The 20,371-nt window shown below is 46.8% G+C and overlaps 2 protein-coding genes and 2 long non-coding RNA genes across 5 annotated transcripts in view; 2 read left to right on the top strand and 2 right to left on the bottom strand.

Annotated features, from left to right (window-relative positions):
- The window catches only part of LOC147187759 (protein eva-1 homolog C-like), a 40,487-nt gene extending 35,182 nt beyond the window's left edge, over positions 1-5,305 (bottom strand). Inside the window, exons 1-2 of one of the 2 annotated variants that reach the window (XM_086100189.1) lie at positions 4,983-5,305; positions 4,730-4,839 (exon numbers count right to left, since the gene is read on the bottom strand). In XM_086100189.1, the coding sequence (XP_085956315.1) occupies positions 4,730-4,839; positions 4,983-5,305 (433 nt within the window). Of the gene's footprint in view, positions 1-4,729 lie in introns of both variants that reach the window. The other variant, XM_086100190.1, reaches the window with a different exon arrangement.
- Positions 5,306-5,966: 661 nt separating this feature from the next.
- Positions 5,967-7,870, top strand: LOC147187758 (large ribosomal subunit protein bL19m-like). The gene is made up of 6 exons (XM_086100195.1): positions 5,967-6,147; positions 6,310-6,433; positions 6,568-6,686; positions 6,773-6,907; positions 6,976-7,157; positions 7,452-7,870. Exons 1-6 carry the CDS (start codon positions 5,967-5,969, stop codon positions 7,683-7,685), a joined length of 975 nt encoding a protein of 324 aa, XP_085956321.1. The 3' UTR covers positions 7,686-7,870.
- On the bottom strand, positions 7,030-16,316 carry LOC147187757 (uncharacterized). The gene is made up of 3 exons (XR_015097648.1): positions 16,225-16,316; positions 7,405-7,766; positions 7,030-7,170 (listed from the first exon to the last, which is right to left on the bottom strand). It is a non-coding gene; the product is annotated as an uncharacterized LOC147187757 (long non-coding RNA).
- A 3,659-nt stretch (positions 16,317-19,975) lies between these two features.
- LOC147187756 (uncharacterized) lies at positions 19,976-20,149 on the top strand. The gene is made up of 2 exons (XR_015097581.1): positions 19,976-20,032; positions 20,111-20,149. It is a non-coding gene; the product is annotated as an uncharacterized LOC147187756 (long non-coding RNA).
- The last annotated feature ends 222 nt before the right edge of the window (positions 20,150-20,371 follow it).

Raw genomic sequence — 20,371 nt, 5'->3', positions numbered from 1 at the left:
GTCTGTACAAAGCCTCCTTGTTCAGACTGCACCCCCCCCCCCACCACCCTCCTGCGCCCCACCTCACCAGCTTTTCATCAAACCTCCGAAACTACAATATCCCTTCCGTTTTGCAACACTAGCGGAGTTGAGGAAAACGAGAAGGAAGGACCGAAAGGGGAAGTTCGGATCGATGAAGGAGTTGGAGGAGGGAGGCTGAGTTAATAAGATGATGGGTGGACGTAAACCGGTGCTCGTCACCCATGAGCCGAGTAGATTCAAAACTGTCGATGGCATTTTAATATTTTAGGATACGAGGCTACACGTGCGCTAGCGTTAGCTTAGTTGCCGTGCCTCCGGGCAGGGGTGTCAAACTCATTTTTGGCGCCGGCCACATTTTTGTTACCGTCTCACTTGGAGGGTCGTTCTGACTGAAAACATATCAAGAAGTCAAGAGTAACTGTTGATTCAACTGTTGTTGAAGTTACGATCATGAGGGGTTTGGTAACAAGAAAAATGCTTCGAATTTATCTCTTATTTGTTCCATATAAGAATTTAAAATGTTGGTCGACATTTTAGAAAGGATCATGGAAATTGACATTTGAGCTGCTTTCACGGGCCATATCAAATGAGGTGACGGGCCAGATCCAGCCCCCGGGCCTTGGGTTTGACACCTGTACCTTAGGGGGGTCCCGTGGTTTGCCGCGGTCGTGACGGACATGGTCAGTGTGTCCTTTTCAGTGCACAAACTAAGGACAAGAGTAGCGGCAATCAATCGCACAAGACGATTCCACAAAATGTCGCAGGGACGGAAACTGCTGGATGCTAAATAACAATTTGCCATCATAAGTCGAGGAGCAGTCGTCATGTGATTTTTAAGACCTGTCGTATTCTTAAGACCCGGAGAACTCTGCACAAGTGTCTCTGAAAACAAGCACATGGTTTAAAAATTGCAAACGCTTCCACTCCAGTCACGCTGATGAAATAATAACGAACTGAAAACCCTTCAAACGTTGTTTTCGCACCGCACTGAACATCACCCCGGCGACAAAATAAGATTTAATAAGCTCCTCAAACATTACGACGCCGCGTACGGCGGCACCGCAAGGAGACGACTTTAATTGGCGCACATTAAGGTGCCTTGTGTGCCCAGACTTGACTTGCTTTGACACAAAGCTTTGAGGCACGTCCACGTTTGAGCACACGTCCACATTAATCACGTCAACGCCGCTCTTTCCACATGCTTTGCCTTTTCACTCTGGAATGTCCATGAGATTGTTTCAGTGTTCTGAAGGTAGATAACACCTTTGATACGCCTAATTTTTTTTTTTTTTTTAAACATCACAGGCCCAATTATATACATTTGGGTAAATGGTTTAATGCCTCTGCATGCATGACTTGGAAGAGGGTCCGCCTCTCAATTCAAGAGCACTTGCTAACACACATGCACACGCACACACAGGTGCAATGTATGCTTTATGTATTTGTGTGAGCTGAGTGTCTCTTACAGGGAGGAACCCTTTCAACACTTTTTTATTTTTTTATTTTTTAATAGACACAAAGATGCACCCTAACGACAAGCATAACAACTATTCGGGTGTCTGGAGCACCCTAACGAGAGGCATAACAACTATTTGGGTGTCTGGAGCGTTAGGTATTCCAAACACTACCATCAATTTGGACTTCAAAAGTATGCGTTTCAAATTGCGGTCGTCCGCCTTTTCGTTTCATCTTCCTGCACTTGAGCTAACGAGCGACGAATCAACTTTTGAAGGTCTCGTCGCAGATTCCAAAACCGCTCTGCGTTTGGAAAATACAAGCCTGCATGGGTGTGTCGCTCACGGAACTCTGCGGTTTCTACTCCGATATAAGACAAAGACAACGATGATGTCATCTTCTTGCATCTGGAACTTCCCGAGAAGTAAAACTCCCCCCTGCGAGGAGAGCGGCGGTCTTATGTCAAGAAACTCACTGTCCGCCTCGCTGTCTGCCTGCGGTGGGCTAGACAAAACAAGTCGAGGGCTCTATTTGTTTAGATGGTGCTCACCTGGCCCACACACGCACACACACACACGCACACACAAGCAGCGTTTGGGGAGAGCCCCGGGGAGGCAAAGCAGTTAGGAAAAAGGAAGGGGAGCTGATGAGTGCGCGTGTGTGAAAGCGGGACCATGGGACATGTGGCGGTAAGCGCCGAGGTCTGCGTTAAACCTCATCCAGCGGCACTCCAAAAAAGAAATAAAAATTGAGCAGATGAAGGGGCCAAGTGTATGTGCAACTTTCAACAATTTTCAACCAAAAATGGGAACTAACGGCACAAGAATAGAATTTCTCAGCCCGAAAATGCAGATTTTTGAAAAGGATGCTTAAAAACTTATTTTATTAAGTATTTCGCAATAAAAACAACAATGGGGGACCGACCACAAAAACGTGGTTATGTGCCGCTTAAGATAAAGGAGATGTACGACACCGATCGAATCAAATCCATTTCGAAACCAAGAAATGTGCCAACAAAGCGTCTTTGAAAAATGTTACTGGGGTCGGACCACAAGAAGAAATCGTTTCGATCTTTTCATGCGAAATATTTCAAAAAGAAGCGACCTGACTTCACTTTATCGGCGCTTCAAAATGATTATTTATTAACCTACTGATGGTACAAAATGAATCACAGATGCAGAGTTCGTAGTTACGATGCGTTGACCTCAGTTAACCCCTCTGCCCTGCCCCCCCCCCCCAAAAAAAAGCTTTACATCCCAATGACTGGGGTTAAATGGGTTTCGTCAAAGGAGACGGAGTTAAAAAAAAAAAAAGCAGCCGTCACTGGAGGTTTTGAAGAGTATCACGGCAACACTGATAGGCCAGGCCGGCCGGTCTGGGCTTCCACCTCAAGATTTTCGCAGTCTCAGACTCAAAACTGAAGGTCAGAAGAAAGTTTGGGAGTTTTACTTGTTCCGATGTACAAGGATGCTGCGTCAGCAATTCTCGTGAGAAATGCGATATACAGAGCGCCGGGAAGCGGATCATATTGCAAAATGTCAGCCACCTGGGTGAAGATAAAGTTGGGGGATTACAAGCAAGCCCCCCCCCCCCAAAAAAATCATAGCAAATTCTGCCGAGTTGTAACAGTGAAAGTGACAAGGCAAACAATGGGCCATTGCCGAACAGGTTCCGCCAAAGCCGCCATTTCAACTCATTAACTCCCAAAGACGTTTTTAAACGTCTTTTCAGACTTGGTACAGAATTGGCTGGTATTGAATGAGTTAACTCTGAACTATGACAGCGCTATTAAATAATCGCGTCTGACCCGGTCTATTGGTAAATCAACTCCAAGTGGAAATCTGTAATCGGCTGTTCTAAAACACCCCTCCCCCCTCAACACCCTTCTTACTCAATTTAACTTCCACTTGATTCAGACTTCGTCGGGGGGGGGGGGGGGGGCAAAAACCGACAAGCCCGCAATCACGCCGCGGTTGTTCACAGTTTTTCATGACAGCCTGACATTCAAGCGCATGTGACCATTACGGCCCATACGGACGGCATGTGACACGGATGTGCTCCTTTCGCGGTGTACTTTCCGACCATTAGACCCCATTAGGGGCCAATTAACACCGCCACAAAGCCGCCTTCCTGTTTTATGACACAGTAAACAAAACCTACAGGCCTGCTTTGGGCTCAGCAACAGCCGTGAATCCAGCAAAGAGGCTCATTAATTAAGTGTTCCTCCCCGATTTCATACAAAAAGCCTTTTTCTCGATAAGACATCGGGTCCCTCAGCCTCCGTCATGCCTTTGCGTACAAACTGGAGCTGGAAGAAGAATGGGCAGATTTCACGCACTTATACGAGCTCACTCGTTTACTTTGACAGCCGTCCAACGCAAACCAGGGAATATTCATCCGCACGCCGCGCCGCGGTATTGTTTGCTTTCTCGTCTCGGCTGTAAATGCAGGAAAGGTCAGGACATTATCTCGGTAATAAGTTCCTTCAAGTCACACTTTAACCAAACTTGGTTGCCGCTTATCTCCACAGATAGGAGGGTCCGCTTTTGCGCTTCACTGGCCAACTTAAAAATAAAGATGCGGTTGAGTGTGGAGGCAAAGTAGCGGGAAGGCTTTTTCATGACACGTCGAGAAAGTTGGGAGTGTCATGATCGCAAAAAACGGAAGAGTAGGAGGTTCCAAATTAAAGCTCTCCAGTCACAAGTCAACAAAAAAACAAAACAAGGCAGACAACCACGTGAAATGCGTCTAGCTTGTCAACAAATGGTGTCTTTTTAGGCAGCACTGTTCAACTGTTTACACTGAAGAGCCACATAAACAACACAAAATACCTTTCATACGTGGGGTCTTGGGATGAAAAGACTTGAGACTAAAAACATGATGTGCATTCGATAACGCAGCAACTAGCACCTGCTTCATTTCTCTGCCAGGCATGCGAAACGAAATCTGCACAACTATTGAGCCACGTGTTTAGTCGATACTAGACAACAAACCGGTGTGCGCGTGCAGCAGCCAGTACACATCGCGCAACCTCGAACGGATTAACTAAATTTACTTTTCGAGGGAGAGCGCATGTAAAAAAAAAAAACATGCGCGATCGCTATTTCTGGATCGCAGCTGCTCCACTCTCCACCCAATCTGTGGCGCAGCAGAAAAAACAACAACAAGCGCGTGCTCATGTCAGCTTGTCGTTGCCTCGGAAACACTAATCGATTGCGTATTTGGAACGCGATCGTAAACATCACAAACTGACCTGAGAAGTCCGACGAGCCCGTGGAGCGATCGCAGACGACGGCCAGGCAAGTTATTCCTAACAGGAGCGCAGAAGTGACGGCTGACAGAGTCCCATCGAGGTGGAACATCCTTGAAGAGTCAAAGGCGCATGTGAGATCCCGCTTGGGACCAGAAAGTCCACATCGGAAGTAGCAGCAGCAGCAGCGCGGGCGAGAAGGTTCCGAGTGGCCCGCATGAGACGTTCAATGTCCCGTCAAGCGCGCTCGTCCCACCGGGATGGAGGCTCTTCTTCGACTTCTTCCTCCTTCAGGCTGCAGCTGCAAGCTTTTTTTTCTTCTTCCCTTCTTTGAACTCGGCGTGGTGGTAGTGGTGGTGGTGGAGGCAGTCCACCTAGAAGACGGTCGCCCCCCCCCCCCCCCCTTCTTGCAGGCTTCCTGACACCTGCAGACGCAACTGGAAGAAATATCAGATTACTTTTGTGCGACTGCTTTGATATTAAAAAATAAATAAAATAAAAAGTTGCCTCGATTAGAATATACGAATCGTTTATTGTTTTAGCGATTTTCCAATCACACCTGCAATGTTGTCGTAACATAAGATCGCATCCAGGCGAATCTCAGTAAATTATATCGTGGAAAATTGATTTCGGTAGTTTAAAAAAAAACATTTAAAGGGAGTCGCCACTCAACTCAACTGTATTTATAGAGCACTTTCAAACAGCCATCGCTGTTTGAAACCACGAGAAAGAACTGAATTTGTTCGGTCAGCTATTTCTTACGGGGCAGGTAATGAGTAGGGTACATACTGGAATGTTTGGTTTAACATAAATAAATAAAAAAATCTGTTGTATGATTGGCATTCGCAATCACCCGTGCTATCTAGTGGACGACTACTTCACTGTTCCTCCCGTGACAAAACTTCAGTGAACAAAAACAGTATTTGTGGGAAATAAATTTTGGGACCAATCACTGATCTAATTTACTGTTTCGCACCTGTAGTGTTGCATTTGAATATCGCCCATAAATTTTGTTCAATATTTACGTGAAAAAACATCATTGCTTCAATTGAAAAACTGAAATGAATTGCTTTCCCACAATATATTAATTACATCGAGATGCACTTACGAAAGACTATGATACACATAATTGGATAGTATGTCAATTAACAAATGGGAAACCCAAGGCAACATTTTACCAACAATTTAACATTTTTTTGACACTGTATTTCAATAACTGTACGAGCCCATTTTAAGAACGATGCTGCCGTCCTGTGGTCAGTCAGCTGTACTTCAGTTCAACCAACATAGTTTTGGCCCAGCGCGGCTTCCGGACAAGGCACGCGACAACAGAAGGTCAAAGATGGCGGCCTCCGCTAAAAGCCTCGAAATATGTCTATTTTCCTCAAAGTTATTGAGAAACATACAGCTCCGGAATGAACGTAAGTGACCGCTTTTTGCTCAACAATAGCCTTTGTGTGTCCACCTGAGCTAACAGGAAGCTAACGCTGCTAGTTAGCGGGGAGGTCGACAACGTCCGTCCCCCTTGTAATGCAATGCTTATAATGCTGTAGTTAAATAACCGGGACTTGTTTTGTTTTCAGGGTTCTTGTCCACGTCCGGGTGTCGTCCGGTTGCGGGAAGCGACGGAGGCCGGCTCCCGAAATTCACTCCACCGCCCAAGCCTGTCATAGTAGACAAAACACAGAATGAGGCAGCTCTGCGGAAGTATGCACAAAATCGAATTGCATTTCATTAATTTTCACGTTAATTGTACCGCTGGGAATCCCTCAAGGAGGGATTCAGATTTTGTTTGAAGACAACATCACTCAGCTCTACCTTGACGTGTGTTTGCATATTAGGTTCCTCAGCCCAGAGTTCATCCCACCACGGCAGAGGACAAACCCGTTGAAGTTTTACATGGAGAGGAAAGACATGGTCCGCAGGAGGACTGTGATCGACCTTCCTGAATTCTACGTGGGTAAGTCACTCGCATCAGCATCCATTCTGCACAGGAACACCCGTTTTCGTAAATCATAGGGACTTGTGTGACTTTTGATTTTATAGGCAGCATCCTTGCTGTGACCATGGCTGACCCCAATGCCAGCGGCAAATCAAACAGTTTTGTTGGCATCTGCATCCAGAGAGGCGGGAAGGGTCTCGGAGCAACATTTATCCTCAGGAACATCATCAATAGTCAAGGTGACTTCATCAATCCGCTATTTTTCGATTCATAATACAACAGGTAATATTGACGGTTTGGTTTCCAGGAGTGGAGATCTGCTACGAGATGTACAATCCGCGCATTCAGGAGATCCGGGTTCTGAAGCTGGAGAAACGGCTGGATGACAACCTGATGTACCTGAGAGACGCCTTGCCCGAGTACAGCACCGTGGATCCGGAAATGAAGCCTGTGCCCGTCTCCCCCAGCGGAGAGGTGCCAGTGAACACGGTGAGCAGGACATCTGGAAGACAAGCGTGAACATTGTTTATCCGTCTCATAATTACTAATATGGAAATACAGTGGCATTTTGCAACTCAAAGACGTTACTAAGTACAACTGGAGTATCAAAGTAAACATGGCAGGTCCTCAAAAGAATGTTATCACGAAGCACAAGGTCTGCAACAAATCAAGACAAAAAAAACAAAAACAAATAAATGTTGAGACACATTATAGTTGGGTTACTAATGGCACATACCTGGGAGGAATTCATATTTGAACTCTGCTTCGCTCTCCGTCCTCCAGCTTAAAGTGAAAATGCGTCCACGGCCGTGGTCCAAACGCTGGGAACGGCCCAAGTTCGACATCCGGGGCATCCGCTTCGACCTGTGCGTGTCGCCGGCCAGGATGGAGCGGGCGCAGAAGTGGGCGAAGCCTTGGCAGGAGTTCGAAATGTTGCGGGAGTACGACACCTCCAAGATTGAGGAGGAGATCTCCAGTGAAATCCAGCAGGATATGAGCAAGTTGAAAAGCACTTGACGTCTGTGATTCCCCCGAAGACTGGACTTTTTTTGCTTGAAGTTTGTTCATGTGGGACGGAAATATGGAACTGCTCATTTGCTGTAAAAAAAACAAACAAAAAAAACCAAATTGACTATTATGTTTTGAGCAAGTGTCTTCACCCACTTGCAGATCTTCAAAATAAATATCACACAACATAGCAACACTTGCATGCGTCTGTTGTTTTTCCTCATCTTGCCACTAGGCGGCACTGTTTCCCTTCATATACTCATGATCCGGTCAGCTGTTGCATAAACGAGCTGCTGTATTTGCCGGGGTGGGGGGAGACCCGTCCCAGATTTTTGCCTTTCAATCCACAAAAGTGATTTTAGTGCTTTCATCGCGCAACCCCCCCCCCCCCCCCCAAAAAGAACCATTTGAGTACAAGTTACAGATTTAGAGTATTTCACTTGGTGTAAACCTGTTAACAGAGAGGGGCTGGGGGGACGGCACAGTGGTATTGACAGCAAATGGACCAAGGACACCCGGTCGTGTTTTACTGTAGTGGATGGAAAGTTGCGCTGTTGGGAAGGTATGTCAGCGCGTCACTCGCCTAGTAAAAACACTTTAAGACTCCTTATGTTATGTCTGCTCTTGGTGAACGTGTATGTGTGTGTGAGTGTCTATAAACACTCAACGAGGCCCTGCACTTTAATTTCTCCATATTACAGGATGACACATGGAGAAAATAGCCTCTAATACGGGAGTAGCAGATGTTTAGCAGGCTCATTACGGACCACACAGATCGGAAACGCTTCAAAGAGGGGTTGGTTGATCATCTGTTGTGGCAGTTAACGTCCGAAAACCTCCTTTCGGCATCATCGTACACACAGCAGCTTGTTTGGCCCCAAACTGTGCAACTGTCAAACCGCCCTAACTCCACTCCAAAAACAAAACAATAATCATGATAAACCTTTCTGGACCTGCAGCTAAAAAAAAAAAAAAAAAGCTTTTGTATACAGTAAATCACCCAGCATGTTGTCATTCCGCCACCTTCGCTCTTGCTTTTGCCTCGACCCCCCCCCCCCTCCCCCTCCCATCTGTTCACGTGCAGAGGCGGAGAAGCGGGATGTTTATCCTGCCGCACGCTGCCAAGTCCTTATAAGCAGACCGCGGCTGTATGTTGAAAGCGCACAGTTACTGCTTCCAGGAACGCGCCGGTATGCGCATGCGTAAAACGGCAATAGTGATCGCAATTGTATGTGCCTCCTGTGCCCTCAGGTTGACTTCTGTGCACCTGGAGAGGAGTTAAAGCCCCACTGGCTGAGAATGGAGATCACACAAAACACACACACACACACACACACACACACACACACACACACACACACACACACACTATGTCTCATATCAGACAGACAACTCAAACAGCGCCAACTGTAAACGTCTGGGACAGGCCCGTCTTGTTTGGAAACCAGATAGGTTCGGTTCACGGTCGCTATGGGATAAGTGGGCGGGGTTTACAGGTATTATTGACAAGCGTCTAATCGCTGTTTCTTTAAAGCCTAGCACGGGTTTATACCCTTGCGTGGAATAGAATTGCATTTCTTGTGGAACGGAATCGACATGATTGAATGTTGCACGTCACAAGTACGGAGCAATGAAATTCACTTACGTTTATGTACAAGAGACATAAAAAACAATGACCAACAGAGGGCGACAGAGCTTCAGGCCAGAGGGCTCACCAATTATTATTATTTTTTACATCTGAGAAATCAGATGGGGTGTGGGGAAGATAAAGAAGGGGGAGAAATATATTACCAAACTGGGCTCCAAAAAGGGGAAGAGCATAGGATGGATTTGGAGAAAGAAAATAAAAAATCAAGTGTTTGAGATGTGAGATATGACAAAGTGCTCTGATCTTCGGCCACCCAGGTAAATTACATCCTGTCACCATGCATGTAGTAGAGTCGATAAGCGCGTGTGTGCGCACGTATGCTTACGCCGGGCCACCCGTAGTCACGGGTAAATTACACACTTGAGTTTCACCATATGCTCCGAGCCAAATGACCCAGCCGTCTGCGCCTCTCCGGCCGTTCCCAGCGGGCCCCCCGATGGGCTCCTGCCACCATCACTCTCTCTTTTTTTTTTTTTTTTTTTTTTTTGGTGACGCGCTTGCACAGAGCCTGACAGAGGCGGCAGCTGTTGGCATACGTCGACTTAGCCGGCAGCTGATGCCTGCAGCTGAACAGGCGCCCATCAAAAGGCACTTTTTTAAATTAATGGCGTCCTGTGTGGCAAGGATCTGGCAAGGGCTCTGCGGGTCAGGGGTTCACTCGCAGCCTTTATGTGTCACGGGTCGGGATGTCAATCAGGCGTCACGTTTGCCGAGGTACGTTTCCGTTCACGTGCGACACGGGGGAAGCGGCCGTCAACGCCTCCCAAATGAACTGAGCCCTATTTGATTGACAGATGAAACAGGAAGCCCCGGTCTTCTCAAATTCCGTGCACTCGCCTTGTGGCACAACTGATAGTTCATCGCAACGTGACGTAACTTGAATTTCTCACACTTGACAGAGCATCGAGGGACAAGATTATTTGAATGACCTTGTCAGTGTAAAGCACGCGATGCCAAAGTTCCTATTTTGTCTGCCCTTTACTATATTGACGTGCGTCGACTTCCAAACAATGCATCAAATTCACATCAGTCCAACTTCAACATCTTCCAGAAGTTCACCTCTTGCAGGCTATTATTTTTCTTATTCTAAAAATGCAGTTTTCCCATAATTACATTCCCAAAAATTCCCTATTTGATCAAAAATGAAGAATTGTCACCACTAAAATTGCCGCCAAAAAAAAAAAAAGCCCTTTTCATTCCCAATGACACATTTAACAAAATGCATTCACATCATCATTCCCATTTGAAATTCAAAACACTCGGCAAGCTCATTTCACCTTGGTAATGACTTTGAACAGGCCCCAATTTTCTACATCCCATCTTCATTTCACATTGCTTAATAACATTCCGTATCATTCAGCATTTCCTCATTCACATGTAAACTCTCCAGAAATAGCAAATGTCTGGTGATAAAAAGCTGCACTGGCACACATCAGCACACAATTACTTTACTTTTCTTATCGGAGAGAGGCAAAATATCAAAATATTTCGAAATATTTTGTGGTGCAGTTTTACAATGCTGCATCCACTCACTAGAGTAGACCACTTAACCTTTGCGGGGTTACTCGCATCTGGACCATATCGCTGGCTGACTTCGGGCTAAACCAGCCAAGTGAGTCAAAGGCAAAAAGCAAAACGTGTGTCATGTCCCAGGCAGTGGAAATTCGGTTCTAAAATATCTCACCATTTGGTATCTGCCCCCCCCCCCCCCCAAAAATGAAGCATTTCATTTTACGGCTCGGAACATGTCGTTCCTCAACTACATTTTGGAACGCCGCCCCGAACAAGCTGCGGGCTTCAAATTGATTGGGATTGGTGGCGTTTTGAGTGTCCCAACTGGCAGCCTCAGAAATCCTTTGGTATCGTTAAATTTAACCCGGGAGAACCCAAGAACCTTTTTCTTCTTTGAAAAATGATGAACTATACATTAAATGGCTGCTCTATGTTCACTGAACACCAAAATATATGTTTTTTCAACTATTTAATGCTTTAATTCTAATTTAGGATTAGGGCCAAATTTGACCCTTTGGGATTTAAGGGTCGCATTTGAGTAGCAGAATTTATAGAGGTCAAATTAGACCCCGTGGGTTCTTCAGGGTTAAAAAAAAAAAAAAGGAGGATTGCAGAGTTTAATAGTGTGCCAGAATGGCCCTCGATCATATGACTGAAGAAACACTCTGACTGGACCTGAGGCGAAGACCATTCGGATCGTTTTTTTTCTGGAGATGAATCCGGTTGAATGTTATTTATAAATTAACTCATTCAGTACCAGCCAATTCTGGACCAAGTCTGAAAAGACGTTTAAAAACGTCTTTGGGAGTGAATGAGTTAAACGTCCGCATGCGAACAAAGGCTGGACTATGTACGTTACAACAACAACAACAACGGAGCCGGAACATTTACTTTTGGACGCAGTATTATTTATTTATTTTTGCCTAAGGCAGCAAGTATTGCAGTCGGAGGAGAAAATGAGTCAGTGGCGTGTGTGTGTCTATGCACGCGCATTTGACAATTTATTGACATTATGCCACCATGCAAAATCTCTTTGCCCAATCCTAACACAGAATTCCTGCACAAGTGGCAGCTGTCTGAATTGTATCATCATTTCAATCCTTTCGCCGCGTCTGCGTGTTGCTCCAGATAACAAGCGCCAAGGTTGTTCAACACATTCTTCGCATTTCCAGGGTATCACAGCGTGTTCCCCCGGCCACAGCTTGTGTTTTTTATGTGGGTTTTCACGCTCGGGACAGGTCATAACACGGCATACTAAAAAGTGCTGTGATGGGCGCTTGCTTCTGTTTGGTCACGATGACCTTGCTATGAGCTCGGAAACTATTCCGTCGGCTTTGATCCCAGCGTGATATATAAGTGCAGGCACGCTGGCGTTCCTCTGAGGGGCGCCCTAATCTTAGCGTCCTCGACCGTTTCCCGATGGGGGCCCCTGCACAGCTGGCCCTCCTCTCTCCAGAGCTGTAATTGCAATTCTGTCCTGGGAAATGGAAGGAGGAAATCCCAGAGCCTTCGCCCTGCACCGACGACAATAATAATAATAATAATAAAAAAGGAGGTGAGGAAAAGAAGAAGAAAGCGTTGCACCTGAGATTTAATAGGGGAGGGAGGTGGGTGTGGAGGCATGAAGGTGAAAGCGGAGGAGGGAGGGAGGATGCTGGTAGTAAACGCTCCACTTTATGAAGCTCATTTATCTGAGAGCGAAGGGAAAGCAGCGGGCTCATACTGTGAACACAAGACTGGATCTTGCTAATGACTGGAATACACGGTATCTCCCATCACAACGGAAAACACGACGGCGACCGACATGGATTTGCCAGACACCTTGGTGTGTTTGGGCTAAAGCAATTAAAAACAGCAGTGACCTGACTTCAGAAGCCGCTGTTCGACGAGCTCAAAACTCAACTCACTTTATGGGCAGCTACTGAACAACTTCTCAAAAAAAAAAAAAGAGACTCCAAGCTGTTTATCGCCACTTTCAGATGAGCTTTACTGCCAAACTAAACCTAAAACAAAAGAGAAATACAAGATGTGTATTTCAAATAATGTCGCCTTGGGAATGCCCCTGCTAGCTTGATGCTAACACATTCGGCGAAACGCCACAGACACACTAACAATTAGCATTGATATTTGAACACAGTGGCACAATGCACGTAGACGGACAATGCGGAGGCTGGAACGGATTAAGTCGTTGCCATTCATATCAGTGGCTAAAGCTGATTTGAGAAACAAGTACTGAGTTACGACTGCGGTCACGGAATCTGTCAAGGCATCACTAAACACAAGATATTTCCATCTCACTACATTCCCCAAGCCCGTATCCAAAATTATATGTTCTGTATTTGTTACGAATGATCTGTTTTTTTGGGGGGGGGGGCAATCTTTTGACCCCTTGCCAAACCACGCAGCCTTTGAAAAGCATGCGCTCCATCAAGTCCCAAGAACAGGTTTGCTCGATGAAAAACCGAGTGAGAGGGACAAACAGTGCGGTTGGAATCTCCTCACAGTGGGAGGCAACTGGATCAAGATTGTAAACTGGGGAGAACTCTATGCTGCAATGCCCCCTCACACCCCCCCCGGGGGTCAAGAAGGCCACCAAACACCTAAGTGAATCATCTGAAGTCTTCGGAGAAAACATAGTTAGCAATGTTTGCTGAGGTTAACCTTGTTGAGTGGCCAAAGATATGCTTCTAATAAGAACTGGGTTCGTTTGAGACCCTTTTTTTTTGGGTGCTCATGAAAAAGCCAGAATATGCAAAAACTGGACTCCCACTCTCCACACACTCATCCATTATACACGGCGGCCATTGCTGACCCGAGTGGACACAAAGAATGCACTCTGAGGACACTTGCAGAAGACGAATGAGCGACGGTGCACTCTGAACTATTGACAAATGGCGTGAAACGCACACCGGAACACACACACACACACACACACACACACACACACACACTTAAAATACGCGTTCGAAAGATGGATGATGCGGCCGGGGGCCGTGGCGATGTGGCGCTGCCCGAGCTGAACTGTAGGTGACAAATGATCGGATGGTCTCAGCGGGTCTACTGCTACGTCGCGACAGCTGACCGTGGGGGGGGGGGGGGGGGGGGGGTTACGTTTTTGGATTCGGCAAAGGTTAAGTGACCAGTTCTTCATTGTCTTTGTCACGATGATCAAGTAGTGGTGGAAAGTAATGAATTAGAAATACTTTTGTTACAGTCCGTACGTGGACTTGTCAAGTGTCTGTACTCAAGGGATCCTTCTTTTCTGACGCTTTCATTGTAGGAGTGCGCCGAACAATAAAGTGATTCATTTATCTTAAAACAATCCTCATGTCTTTACGTCTTTACTGTATTCAAAACAAATCGGCATTTGCGTGATGTAATTCAACCGACTAGAAAATGAGACAAATGTCGGCGGTCGTGTCAGCTCATCCACACTGACACCTTTTCCCATCTGGAAACTTCAAGCTCATTAAAGCAAAAGGAGTGAGACCGCCAAATGAAAATGTGAACGGCCAGAGGTGAGTCGACACCCCCTTTGAAATCGGGGTCAACGGATGATGTCCTGCTTTGAGAGTGTGATCTTTTCAAGAGCCGCGACCGGGGCCATTCATGGCGGCCTCTCAATCGACGTGTCAATACGCAACCCCGTGTTACTGTCTTCGACACAATGCGCACGATACCATTTCAACTTTTGACCCCTGTTGCGCGTCCCTCTTTAGAAAACACAACTTTTGTGTTTCGATGACGTCTGTGGATACGGTTGATGTAGCGGTCACCTTCGAAGTGGCTACTATGAGTTTTTTTAGTTTTTTTTTTACCAAAGGTGCATTAAAAAAAAATAAAAATAAAATCGAAAGCAGCTTTGCCCGAGCCGCGTCCACGAGCGTGTCCTCGCTTCATGACCGTTCAGATAATCACATGCCGGGCAATGTCCGCACACAGAGTGGCAATAGCTTTCATCGCAAAGGACAAAAGGCTTCAATTTGAAAGTCTCCAACATTGCCAGCATTCCACAAATGATACGCCTTTCACACCGCCTCAAAAGTCGGCAGATTTGCAGGCCGGCTACAACCCGCCTGCTTTCTATCACAGTGGTGTTAAACATACAGCCTGCGGGCCGGAATCAGCCCCCAAGGAGGTTCAATCTGGCCCGCAGGATAATTTAAAAGTGAAAAAATGCATTAAAGACACAGAATGAATATTTTCAATAAAATGCAATTCATGGATTATCCACTTGGGGCAGACCGTTTTGATTAGAGGAGAAGACAACATTGTTTTGATCAGGGAAGAAAACAGCAGTCTAAATCTGTCCCTGAGACAGACCCAACACAGTAGACAGTATCATTGCGCCAATGCTTCTTTACACCAAAACAAAGGAAAGACATGATATTTTGGTTATTTATAGCAAAGTATGGTATAATGTTAATGGTCCGGCCCACTTGACATCTACCAAGTCCGTATGTGGCCCAAATTGTGACATGAGTTTGACACCCCTGGTCTATCAGTACCTTACACACAGTGCGGCAAGCTGACACGACCGAATTACAAACCAATTCTGCCATTACTCTTTTTTTTTTTGGGTAGTTGTAATGGATTCTACTTCACTGGTTGATCTTGAGGAAATGCAGCCCATCGGGAAACGTGACCCATCAAAAAGAATCTCCAATGACGGATCGATATCAAAAGATGTTACGGCACGTTCTATTGGGTAAGCTGATTTCCGAGGTTTTACTGCAGCTTAGCCGGCTGATAGCCCTGATAACAACGCCGTCTCCATTACTCGATGTAGAAGCCATCACCGAAAGGTCATGACCTTCAAGCCATTGGCCAGCCTTCGTCGCCAACTTGCTGGCTGTGCCACCACTCAATACCCGAGGTCCAGTTTCCCTCAATAAGTTACTCCCGTACCCCACCACAGTCTTCACAGAAGTGTCCGGCTCGCAGATGGTGGGGGAAGAGCGGGGGGGGGGGGGGGGTGATGTTGGCTGGTAACCAGCTGCAGATGTTGCTCCGGGAACACCGGCCCTCATTAACTTCAATGCACTTCCTAATGCGACAGCTACCATATTTCACTGACTGCGCACCCCCCCCCCCCCCTCCCCGCCCGGACCCAGTGGACACGACCGGTGCTTCCACTCCTTGTGAACAGAGTGCCCTGATGACAGCGAGGTGCGAAGACACCAGCGGAGTGTGAGGCGCGACGTGAGGGGAGATGTCAGAAAGATGATACGCGTCCTCTCGCAGAGAGGAAATCAATTTATTGAAGCTTTTTTTTTTTACACGCCTGCGATGATAGCTTGTGAGAAGTCGGTAGCAGACGATAATAGCTTGCGCACTTGAGTGTGTCTCTGACCGAACGTTTATCAAGTTGAACAAACTATTACTTACTGGCGTCGGGTTTCAAAATGAATTATTTGTTGTGGCGAGCGGACATTATTATGGTCTCACAGTCAAGAGTTTGACATCACTGATCGACATTGATATTCATGCCCAAAGATGCGCATGAGAAAAAAAAAAGAACCGATAAGTGTTGCTTTCAGTAGGCGTAAAAAGCAGGACTCAAGACGATGTGACATTCAATAGCGAAAACTAGCCGGAGCTGAAAAACTTGCTTCTCTCATTCTTGTTTCATATTTGCACCGTCAAACTAAACAATGCGCTGCCATCTAGTGGTCCACAGTAGAATCGCACACCCCAAACAACTGAAAGCATAACAAAATTGAGTTATAAACTGTGTGAAAAAATAATAATGAATCTGAGAATTAGTGGGACCGCGAACCTGCCAGGGGTGTGTCCCGTTCTTCCAAATGTCTTTAAATTCGGATTCAGGGTGGATTAGGGAGCGGACCCCTTTCATTGATTGAATAACTGATTGGTTAAGGCAGGGGTGTCCAACTCATTTTTGTCGCGGGCCACGTTTGAGTTACGTCTTCCCTCGGGGGGCCATTACGACAGTGAAACCACAAAAATGTTTCATCACATTACCGCATTATTACTTGTAAGGCGAACAAAATGATTGCAAAATCTCAATGTCATTTATTACACGTAACAATTTGACGTTTCGGTACATTTTCTTTAGCAAGAATCATGCAAGTTGACACACATGATTTTCTTTCGGGGGGTGGGGGGGAGGCATATAAAATGATGTGGTGGGCTGGATCTGGGCCCCGGGCCTGGAGTTTGACACCGGTGGGTTAAGGGGTGTGTGTGGGCAGCCAAAATCGCTAATTGCCAGAAAAGAGGCGCTAAGTATCAGGGAACAAAAAAAAAGAAATAAATACATTTTTAAAAAGCTAAAAGACGGGAAACACGCAGCTTAGTGAGGGAATATCTACGATTGCGGCTCTTGTACGCAAAGACGGCGCACAGCTCGGAGAGATGAGGGAAATGGGCTACAGATGTCGTGTAGCAAACGCGGAGGCTTGAACTTCAATAGATACGTTACGATGCACTCCCCTGCTGCACGGCATTCCGCGACATCAAAACCCCCTTCTACCTTTCTCACCCTCCATCCTCATCTACACCCACCCCCCCCCTGCCACCCCTTCTCTCCACGTACTTACCCGAGCGCCGCGCTAATATCCGCAAGCCCGCCCGGCGTTTGTTCTTTTTCTCAATGGCGCTGGGCTGCCGCATTGGTTTGACTCACTTTATTCTCTCGCTGTTTACAAGCCCAGCAGGAGCAGCCCTCCTTTGAACTGAGACGGCTTCGAAAACGCCGTACACGTTTGGCGACATCCAGTCTTAATGACACGACTATATTATCGTGCCCCCCCATGTGACGGTTAGATCACCGCTCTTCACACTTGCCCCTGCTCACATAAATACAAATCATTATGAGTGGAAATACAGGAGGTGGCGAGAAGGATCGGGGAAAGGGTGAGAGAATTCCGTGTTTCCGAGATTTGGGGGCTTTTGCTTTGATGTGACAGGCCTGCCGGGGGGGGGGGGGGGCAAAAGCCATGTAAGGGCCTGGAAGTGGGAACTGGCCGTGACCTTCCCCTCGACTTGTTCGCCATTTTACCAAAGAGAGGGGTGAGGGGTTCCCTCAGGAGCGGAGAGCTGAGATGTCGGAAAAAATTCCCGGTGCTTTCCCGGTGCCTATAGAGGAAGGGGGGGGGCGCTCTGGATTTGTCAGTTGCGGCTGCAGCTGTCTCCGGGAAAAAATGGACCACAGTGGACTTGACATTTGATCTCTCTTCTCCCTCTCCATCCTTTTATCTCTCTGTGCTTTGACTCGGTGTATTTCTTGCCTCATCATTCTTTTCACTGTCTCACACTTTATGACGCCCGCAACCACCCCTCGCCCTCCGAGCTTCCACAACTAATCACGCCTTCTTGACACCAGATAACACTCCTCACACTTCGCCTTTTGTTTTGATGTCGCGAGGAATGTTTTCGCCTTCTCCAGCGCTTGACGATCGTGACCAAGGCTGAAAATCTAATTGGAAAAATTTCACAGCTTCAGACATACGACTCGACAAATAGGAACAAGTCTGAAAAATTGTCACACCGCCGGTACCCAAAAGACAGACAAACCTTTCCAAGTTTCCAACTCTCAAAAACCGAAGTACGTTTGGCAGAGTTTACGACGGGAGATCCCAAACGTCTCGTTTGGGTCTTCCATCACGGACCACATCGACGCTACGGCACGGTCGACGTTGGATTGACTCGAGTAACAAAACGCGAGAGCAAAACTGCTACTAGGTTCGAACATACTGTAAGTCAAGGAAAAATTGAGGCAAGCTTTGGCAGGCCACATGAGAAAATTCCATCGCGGGCCAGATGTGGCTCAGAAGGGCCGACGGATCCTTCCATGAGAAACCAAACAAGGAACAGTTTCGGGACTTCAACGGATCAAGGTGAGTTGTTCCCCTTTGTCAAGAACGAGAGCCGCAACCAATGGATTAGACCCCCCCCCCCCCCCCCCCCCCCGGTTCGTCAATCCGCTCGTCTTCCTTCTCGGCATACTTAGGCGCTAACAAACGACAAAAGGTGAGCAAAAGGTTGGCGCGGCGCTGCTGGATGGACATACCCGCGCAATGTCCTCGTGGAAACCGACCCGGCACTGCCCCCCCACCCCCCACCGGTCTCCGTGTAATTGGCCTATTTTGTCCGTGGCGGCACATCTGGCTTCCAGAACCGTCCAGTCAGCCCGACGGTCTTTATAAAGTACAACTCCATCCATAAAATCTGCATTAGCGTGGGGCTGCGTTAAGGTCACGGCGAGGAGAAGCGGGGGTAAGCGCCTCGCTGTAATGCCTTCACACGTGGGGTTAGAGGTCAGCGCTGTTGACATTCCTCCCATGACTGTCTGATATCAGCGTGATTGATCTACTGCGGCCAGGTTGTGGGAGGTACGCCCCCCCCCCCCCCCGACTCCCCCCACCCTCTCACATCCGCAAACTTAAACATTTACGTTTTTTTTTTTTTTTTTTTTTGCTCATGCCTCTTGAAATCTGTCCGGCTCGCCATCGCTTTCGTCTGCGGCATCTCCGAAGCGCGGCTCTCTGGTGTCACGCGAGGATTGACCTTGGACGTGCGCGGCGCAGAGTGTTTATCTGTTTTTCCCCTCTTTGCTCGACGCAGATAAAAGAGTTGTGATTGATGGCCCGCGGGGCCCCCTCTGCGGGTTTTGGGCTTGGCACGTCTGCGCGAAACGACAGGAGAAGGGGCTGCGAGGTATGATGGCGACAAATTCCACACCTTCTCATTGATGTTGGCTTTGGAAGGGAGTCGAAGCTTTCGACCGGCACATGTTAATGAGAGCTAAATGTACTTTTTTTTTTTTTTTTTTTACACTCTCCCCAACCTCCAACCTGCTCCAGCTCTGGCGAGTAAGAAAGTTCGGGGGTTTTCATGCTGCACCGTGATTCACAACTACTGTAACTGGCGCCAAGACTGAGTTGTTGGTTGCCGTGACAACGAAAATACAATTTATTTTAGGCTTGTTGTTTTGCAAAGTATTTTGTATTTCTATGTGAACTTTCATTTATGTTTTTTCTTTAAATCCTCTGAATAGGTTATTTGGAATGTTTTGTTAAGAATCACTTCCGGGTCACGTGCCGTGGATAGCGAGGAATGAGAGAAAGATCGAGAAGACAACTTGAGAGAGAGAGAGACAGAACTACGATACCATGTGGTCTATGTGATTTACTGTAATTTGATCTACTTTCGGTTTACCAAGGTGCACACGGTATGTCATTTTGTGTTTATTTATTTAATGTCCTGTTCAAGATATTTAATTTTGATTGTTGTTTGAAATATGTTTTAGTTTTCACGGTGTTCCACGAGTAAACGTTTTTGGACATCAGTACGAGGCGTCATCCTTGACCGGGGTAGATACAATTACGTAAGCGTGTTTGACGCACTGCCATTATCGTGTTACACGGGACAATTATTATTTTTTTAAGCTGTTGCAGCTAAAATGCAAAGTTACCAGGTCTGGACTGCTGGCAAGTCCAGCTACCACTCAGACTCTATGAAACCGTAACATGCAGAATGTCGCTTGGCTTTGACTTAGTGAAAAAACGTT

The sequence above is a fragment of the Hippocampus guttulatus genome, chromosome 20, assembly GCF_054856545.1.
Source record: "Hippocampus guttulatus isolate MCC_2025c chromosome 20, RoL_Hgut_1.0, whole genome shotgun sequence".
NCBI lineage: Eukaryota > Metazoa > Chordata > Actinopteri > Syngnathiformes > Syngnathidae > Hippocampus > Hippocampus guttulatus.
The sequence above is the reverse complement of the archived record's forward strand: the minus strand, read 5'-3'. Positions and strand labels throughout refer to the sequence as shown.

Bases quoted from the DNA above. Each gene is read 5' to 3' on its own strand.
- LOC147187758 (XM_086100195.1), top strand. From the start codon at position 5,967: ATGCTGCCGTCCTGTGGTCAGTCAGCTGTACTTCAGTTCAACCAACAT. The intron at 6,148-6,309 runs GTAAGTGACCGC...TTTTGTTTTCAG, and splicing joins CATACAGCTCCGGAATGAAC to GGTTCTTGTCCACGTCCGGG. The intron at 6,434-6,567 runs GTATGCACAAAA...TTTGCATATTAG, and splicing joins AATGAGGCAGCTCTGCGGAA to GTTCCTCAGCCCAGAGTTCA.